Source organism: Diadema setosum, chromosome 6 (genome assembly GCF_964275005.1).
Source record: "Diadema setosum chromosome 6, eeDiaSeto1, whole genome shotgun sequence".
NCBI lineage: Eukaryota > Metazoa > Echinodermata > Echinoidea > Diadematoida > Diadematidae > Diadema > Diadema setosum.
In genome coordinates, this window is record NC_092690.1 from 28,172,098 (window position 1) to 28,180,635 (window position 8,538).

Below are 8,538 nucleotides of genomic sequence, written 5' to 3' on the forward strand. Positions count from 1 at the left end.
ATGTATCAAATTCAAAGAGATAAAAGTACTAACGTTAGTAATCTCTGTGGGGCACAATTTTCAGTCCTAGTAACTGGATGCGGTACCTTTATTTTAAATTACCTACAGTTGTATTTAATTTATGTGTATAGGATACACAAAACGCGATCACATGACCAAAGAGTATAGAAGCTAGCGCTAGAATTCTATACTCATTATTGCAAATGACGTTAGCCGGTATGACGTTTTTGCGTACATTATTCTCTATGCAGCAACGGAGTACGAACAACACTTCTTCCGCCTTCCACTGCAATGTTATAATGTCGTATGAGAGAAAAACCGAAAATGGTGTCGTGCCGAGATGATCCTTGTGGTTTCGTATGTATGATCATTACATACGGTGCAGTATTTTACGCCGACTACGTGGTAGTAGAGTGGTTGATTGTTCCATCTTCTTTATCGGCAAGGTATGTTGTGTAGTCCCATACACTTATTATTATGTGTGCCTGTGTTCTGTCCGTGAAAATTGTTAGATAGAATCTAACTATACACAGCCCAGTCGCTGTACATGGTACGTCGCATAGCGTAGCAGTGTCTGGTCGGGCTAGATAGAATCTAACCGGTTAGACTGTAATAGGCCTACTAAATAGCTCAGTGCAGTAGGATCTAGTGGTCTGGGCTGGGGGCACTGAAATTGATGTCGATTATCTTTTCGTGGCCCGATCGTGCAACTATTTTTTTTTTCTTTTATGACTAGATTTCTAGTTCTAGCCTGACTTCAACGCCTTACTTAGTAACGGTTACATTTATTTTTGGGGACACCAAAATTTCAGATTCAGTTTAGATTTTCTAATGATAATAAGGCTAAGCATTTTAAAACTGATTTTACATGCCCAAACAGGCCACTTGGCAGAAGAGGAAAAAGTTAGTGTTGAACCCTGATTACGTTTTACTTTTCAAACAATTTCAATGAAGTCTTGAATCGAATCTTATCAGGAAAAAAAAAAAAAAATGAAGGAATAGGCCAATAAACCACAGCTTTATGTGGAGTGGATATGCTGTAGTGTGAGTACAGTGATTGAAGGTTCTGTCTGGAAAGATCGATTGTTCTGCACTGTAAAACCATTTATCTTGACACAAAGGATTTATAATCTACAATTATATAAAAGTGTACAGTGGACTCCCGTTATAACGAAGTCCTCGGGACCGGCAGTTTTCTTTCGTTATATCGGAATTTCGTTATAACCGAGCAAATAAACAATAGAAATACATAGAGTGGATGACATTGCAGCCCAAATTTTTACTTCGTTATAACCGGAATTTCGTTATAACCGTGTTCGTTATAACGGGAGTGCACTGTACCATAAATGCTGCATTTTATATTCTTGTTCACTTCCTCAGCTTGTGGGGTGCTCTGCATGCACTGATATTCAATTCCATCATTCTTCTCCTCATTGTGTCTCACCTACGAGCCGTTCTTTCAGACCCTGGTAAGTAGCATTATACCATGTACCAGTACAATGTACAGAAACACATACCAAGAGCTATTTCTGTTTTCGTAATTTTTATTATAAACTTTTAAAAGTCTATTAGTATGACTCCCTTATTGACCGTCACATGATGAAGGTAAAGATGGGGCAGTCTGGGTCTGCTGATAGAGGTTATGGAGTAGGCCTAGACGGGTGAAAATCCTGAAGGTGAATAGTGCAGTGTACATGTACATGTACATTGAGATCTAACTATACACAGCCCAGTCGCTGTACATACGTAGCGCGACACAGCGTGCGTATTAACAGCGTCTGGGCGAGCTAATTGAGATCACAAATCTACCAGTATTAAACAAAATGAAAATGAAATTTTAGATAAAGTACTGCGGTACCTATACAGATGAGCTTTTGCTTTAATGTCCAAAGTTGTTGTTTGCTTGTTTTTTTTCAAAACACTTTTGTCTTAATACTTACAATGGAAGTACCAGACTTGCTACAAGAGTTGGTATGTGAAGCTTGGACTGGAATTGTGTATTTTTCATGTAATTTACAGGACTTGACCGATTAAGATGTTTGCTAAAATGATGATCTATTCTGTAGATTGAAAGATGACTTTGATATTTTGAGTAGATGAACATGATAACTCTTTTTATGTGACTCTTGCATAATGTTTACACTTTGTGTGTGCAATGTATATCATATGGCTTTTTCCAGGCATTGTACCGCTACCTTCAACAGCAATTGACTTTTCTGATGTGAGATCAGGGAATGCGCCAAAGTCAAGAATTGATAAGGTAGTGTATCAGTATGACACCATACAGTAGGCCATATTTAATTTGGAATCATTTGAAGAAGAAATCCACTCCAGAATTTTGTAAATTTCTTGAGGAACAGAAAAAAATGCCCACAGATAGTGTGAAAATGATGAAAATTGGATAAGAAATCTGAAATGTATTTTTGGAAACACTTCTTGACCAGTCATGATGAATATTCTAATCAGCAAGAAGATGATGTCATGTCATCATTATTTCTGAATTTCATATACAGAAATGACAAAATCCTCCTGTCTTTCAGACTGTGTATAAATATTGAACTTGCCTTAAAAACCACCCAAAATGAATAAGAAAAATTTTAAATTTTGTTTTGGGATTATGCTTTTACAGGTACCTGTATTCATTTAAAATAACAATTTTGCACATTAGATGAAATTGTGTAGAGTTGATGTGAGCATATTATTTTGCTGTGTTGTAAAGCTACCCGGGGTAGTCGCAGTAACAATGCCCCCATAAAGCAGTAAATACAATTCTATTAAAACCAGGTGGAAGGATCCTTTGTTGTATTCAGAAATTCCATGTGGAGTGACTTGTGTCTGTCTTGGTATCCCGTAGGGCCTATATGGCTGCATGGTATAACAGAGGTTGTAAGAAAGTCCAGTTTTGGCCCCCAAATATGGACTGTGTCCCACGTAAACACACTGCTGGTTGTAAATGGCTGGCATAGTAGGAATGTGAATCACATTTTCAACAGGTAATAATGAAGTTTGTTTTGCCTGCATTTACTCAATCAGCTGTCAGGAGAGAGCTGGACTGTTTGCCAGAAATGTGAAGCATATCGACCCCCGAGGGCGCACCACTGTCGGATCTGCAGGAGGTGTATTCGAAAGATGGACCACCATTGCCCATGGTAAAACTTTAAATACCAACACCAGTTTGATTGTACAATGTAGTATCTCAGATCTTTGATAATGGAATTCTTGGTTTGAGTGTGCTTCCTTGCCCCACATTAAGTTGTCAAAAAATCTATTTTCATTCCTTGATGAATTGTGGTGAAGTGTTTTCAGGAAAACCCTGTACAGAGACAAAGTTGTGATTGTATTTCTGTGGACAAAAGACTGGTCTAGTGCAGTGCAGTATGATATCATGTGCTGTTGCTTCCTATCATCAATGAATTGATTAGTCTATCATAATTGAAATGATGAGTATGAATATCTTGAGAACAAACTGTGGGCTCTATTAATAAATAAAACACACATTTTGTTGCAACTCAAGATTTCAGAGGTCGTACATCTGTATTTCCATTTTGGTGGCTACTTAATTGTATGATTACCTGAGAAACGCTTGACTTGGAGCAAAATCATATCATATGTATTTGTGAACAGATTCTGCAGTTGGTTTTGGTTTTCTTTGTATCTTTTTTTTTTTTGGGGGGGGGGGGGTAGGTTACTAGTTGTGTGGTAGAAATTGCCCATACAAATTGACCCTGCACATTATATACATGTTTTGATGTGCACAACTTTGTATTACGGGAATGATATTTATTCTTTCGTTTCTTTCTCTTTCTACCCCATTTTCTGTCCTCTGAAGGATCAATAACTGTGTAGGAGAATTCAACCAAAAGTACTTCATTCAGTTCCTCTTTTATGTTGGTAAGTGGACACATTTTCAATGTTCTGTAAGTTTCCTCTTTTTCTTTATGGAAGAGTCTGCAACAGCTATTCCTTGACTTTTTATTTATCATCTCTGCCCTTCACAACTTTTGTCTATCTTTTATGACAAATGATATGAAAGGAGAAGCAAGTGGTGTTCATCTTGTAAACAAAATTTGTCAGGTATTGTATCCTTCTAAACAGTGACCTTCATAATGCAGTGTTACAATGTGTAAGTCTAAGAGTGAACTGCTTGGACAATTTGAGAGTTTAATCATAAGCATCATCTTAACCAAGTTTATAAGTGTATCGATACCTGATGTGACGTCGCTGCAGGCAACATAAGTGTTTTGATTCCTGGTGCGTTAGTCACCTGTCTGTATTATGACCAATCTCTGACCAGTATTTATGTAGACCATTCAAATATACCTACAATTATGCCCAGTTATATCAATATCGAGACTTTTTATTCATTTATTTATTTATTAATCATATATATATATTTTTTTTTTTTTTTTTTTTTGGGGGGGGGGGGGTTATTTCACTTTCATTCATTCATTCATTCATTCATTCATTCATTCATTCTTTCATTCTTTCTTTTTGTCTGGTCTTGTTACAGGTATGGCTGCATTGTATTCTATCTTTCTTCTCATCATCTCCTGGACAAGGGAATGCCCGTCATGTAGCAATATGGATGAGAAAAATGCCAGGATGTAAGTACTGTATATGCCATATATTTAGCGAGTCTAATTTTTTTGCAAATCTGGACTTTCCAACGATTTTGTGTGTGGTCAAATTCGCAATTGTGGTGTTCAGTAGTGAACAGAGAAATGTATGAGTTTCTGTCAGGTTCATGTCTGAATCAGAGTCAATACTTTTGCATGTTTTTAAAGTCGCAAATAGCTACAGATTTGAGAAATTCACAAAAATAAAAACTGAGTGAAATATTCAGCATATACAGTAAATCGAAACTACAAGGAGTGATGTAAGCTCCTATTCAATTTCATGAGAGAGATAGAGATAATGCTGTGTTTTGTTCTTGCGTTGGGCAGAAGTTCGGTGGTCTGGTGTAGATGACACCTAATCGGAAATCAGGAGGTCGTAGGTTCAAATCCTGCTTGAGTACGTACGCCCATGGTTTCTGTTATCATGGCTACTACTAAAACACTGATCGATTCAGTGCTTTTAATTTATGTCAATGTAGGGCAATTTGTCAGTTAGTTGCGGTAAAAATATCTCAACAGAATTTTTTGTAGACCACAGGAAATTACCGCCACCAATTTGAAGATGTTTCCAAAAGCGGTCTGATCATTGTCAAACTGCAAAAGCTTACATTGTGGATGGAAAGATTTTACTGTTCAATGTTCATAATGTTATGTAAGTTTTTTTAGTACTTGAACTTACTCTCCAGATCCCTGGTCTCTGTGAAATAAATCAGAGACCAAGTTACAGGGAAGAAAGTGAAGTTTTTAACTTGCTTCCTCAGAATTGTTATTACTTTGTCCTCTTACATTCATATATCCTTTTTCCTTTCTTTTTCTTTTTGTGCAGAGCACACTCTATAGTTCTAGTGGTCATCTCCATTCTCTTTGGCCTGTTTGTTTGTGCAATTGGGTGTGACCAGGTAAGGCTTGGTTTACTTCTAGATGTGGAAACTAATGACTGATGATTATTTGTGACCACCCAGCTCAAAACCCACAAAAAGTAGGCTAACATGAATTTCTGCTTTTCTACATAGTATGAAATAGTAAGCTCCCAACTATGAAATGTTATATAACTTGTTGAAATTGAACCATTCTGACCCATTCACAAATCGATTAAAATAAGAGAAGGTATAGGCGGCGCAGTTTCAAAGAAAACCCTAAGGGAGAAAAGAAAGATTAAAGATTAGGGTCACTCGGGCATGCTGTGCAGAATTATCAAAGAAGATCACAGCAAAAACTGCACCTGTCTGAAAAGAATAAGGTCTGAAATGCTGCTAACATCTCAATTTTTAAGCTGTCAAATTTTGATAGTTGGTAGAAAAGAGATGACTCTCCCAGGGAAGACAAACTTTAGCAATTTGAGTCAGTCAACTCGGGTGACTGTTTTGGGCCATTATGGAGAATCCTGATCTGCAACATCTTGTGGGTTTTAAGATGGGCGGTCACACTTGTGATTTGTTTGAATTTGCATGCCATTGGTATTCATGAGATGAAGGCCCCTAGACGCTTAAAGCAAAGCATGCAACTCAGCTTTAACCTGTTTATAGGATATCTGTTGTATCAGTGTTGTTTGTGTGATGTAATTACGAGCAACTTCCATCATAATGTGTGCAGGTATAACAGACTCAGAATTTTGCAGACACATGAACCAACAAGAAAGTGGGGAAAAAAATACTGTTAGAGATGGCAGTTTCACATCACCACCCAATCCCCTAGGCCCAGTGGTATGTAGGACAGGATACGCTTGTGGTGGAACAAAGGATGATAATTTATTATTGGAATACTTGTTGGTGTGCTAAAGAAAGCTAGCCATAATAGATGTCGTTATCGAGAGAAAAACAAATATTACTGAGAAAACAGAAATATAATGAGCCCAGCCATGAATGATGTCTATTAATGCAAAAACAAAAACAAATAAAAACAAAAACAAATTGATTGTCATTAGTTTGAATAAATCTGCAGTACTTGCTGCATGCAATAAGGATTACAACCAGCACTGGCTGTTGGGCGGAAGCTTGGTGGTCCAGTGGATAACATGCTCGTCCAGTGACCATAAGGTCACTGGTTCAAATCCAGCCCACATATGTATGGCTGTGATTTTTATCATGGTTAATGCTAAAACACTTAGTAACTCATTGCTTATTTACTTTCATTTAGGGCAATTCATCAATCGATTGCTATAAATTCTTTTTTACTTCAAAAACTTGAAACATCAAGCATAGTTACATCCATTATCTTTTTAATACCTCACACAGATAACAGCAATATTTGAAGATGAGACGCTGGTAGAACAGGTCAAGAACAAAGGCCAGCACAGGGAGGTCATCCGCCGATCTAAGATGGACTTACTCAGGGAGGTCTTCGGTAAAGGTCAGTGAACTTTAGAAGATTGCAGTCATATATCTCTTTAAGGCACACCTATCATTATGCTCTGTTTATGTGTGCGTATGTGTGTATATGGGACGCACAATGGCAGCAAACAGAATTTTCACAAATTCTCCCAGCCTCTCTCTTCTCTCTGGCTATATGATTTCTGTCTTTCATAATATAATTGCAGGGTCCTTAGATGAGGCTTTTGATTATTTTTTTTTTTTGTTTATCTTTAATCTGTCCTTGTGATTTCATTTTTCCACCTGATGCTTTTAGTACAAGAGAAACTCTGCACAAGGTTTATGTACTATGCTTGTATCACATGTCTTTTTAATGTAATAAAGACATGTTTGTAAGATATGACAGACTGAGGAAATACCAAGCTTGTATGATACAATGTACATGTAGATTTCATAGTCATGATGATGGTATTATCTGAATAATGTGGGTTTTTTTCTTTTATGAATTGAAAATATTTGTATGTGATACCGCAACTAAAATCAGTTTCTGTTGTTGACAGACATGATAAGAGTACTACTCTGCGTTCAAACAGACAAAAAAAATGAATGATTATCAAATAGATGATAACTTGCCGTTGATTTACACTAATATTTTCACATCTGTTTCCTGCTCCGTCTCAGGTCCAATCTGGTGGTGGATAGTGCCATGTCGGTCCACGCCCTACAAGCGATTCATCCCGCCATCTTTCAACGTCTGACCCCCGACCCCCGGGACGGTTCGAGTGCATTATGCAATATTTTTGTAAAACGGTTCATGCTGATATGAACGAGTCGATGGTTGCTGACGACCGTGGTCTTGTGATTTGAGCCAGCTTACAGCGTACCTCTCCCCCTGTGGTATTTTTTAGGTGTTCTTCTAACTCTTGGTGCCTATACAACCTCACGATACCATCCACTGAAAATGTTATGCCCTTGCCAGAGACCTGAGAACACATGACCTTGTTACATGTGGGATCTGTGAGTCAAAACATGTGGTAACGATGGTGTCACAAGACTCCAAGATTTGATTCAGATTAAAGGACAAGTTCACCTTTATAAACATAAGGATTGAGAAAATGTAGCAATATTAGTAGAAGACATCATTGAAAGTTTGAGGAAAATCGGACAATCCGTTCAAAAGTTATGAATTTTTGAAGTTTTTGTGCAGTAATCGCTGGATGATAAGACTACTGCAGTGTAGGATGTCCCATGCGTACAACAATATAAGGGAAATATAAAGAGAATTTCACAAAATTTCATCTTTTGAAAAAAGTACACATTCCCTTGACTCGTTGCCGACATATGTTATGGGTAATATTATTTCCCCTACCCTTAGAAAGAGGCAAGCCAAATGCTCTTTTATTATTCGAAAAAAATGAAATTATGTTGAATTTTCTTTACATTTTCTTTATACTGTTGTACTCATACGACATCACAAGCTGTAGTAGTCTCCTCGTCCAGCAGTTCCAACACAAAAATTTTAAAAATTCATAACTTTTGCATCGATTGTCCAATTTTCCTCAAACTTTCACTGATGTGTTCTACTAATGTTGCTGCATTCTCTTAATCCTTAT

General features: G+C 37.2%; 1 protein-coding gene across 1 annotated transcript; it reads left to right on the forward strand.

The window, feature by feature from the left end:
* Nucleotides 1-318: 318 nt before the first annotated feature.
* On the forward strand, nt 319-7,907 carry LOC140230062 (palmitoyltransferase ZDHHC7-like). The gene is made up of 9 exons (XM_072310269.1): nt 319-446; nt 1,381-1,469; nt 2,181-2,260; nt 3,034-3,149; nt 3,830-3,891; nt 4,511-4,604; nt 5,443-5,515; nt 6,851-6,965; nt 7,607-7,907. The coding sequence occupies exons 1-9, from the start codon at nt 325-327 to the stop codon at nt 7,681-7,683; spliced, it is 828 nt and encodes a 275-aa protein (XP_072166370.1). The 5' UTR covers nt 319-324; the 3' UTR covers nt 7,684-7,907.
* Nucleotides 7,908-8,538: the final 631 nt, after the last annotated feature.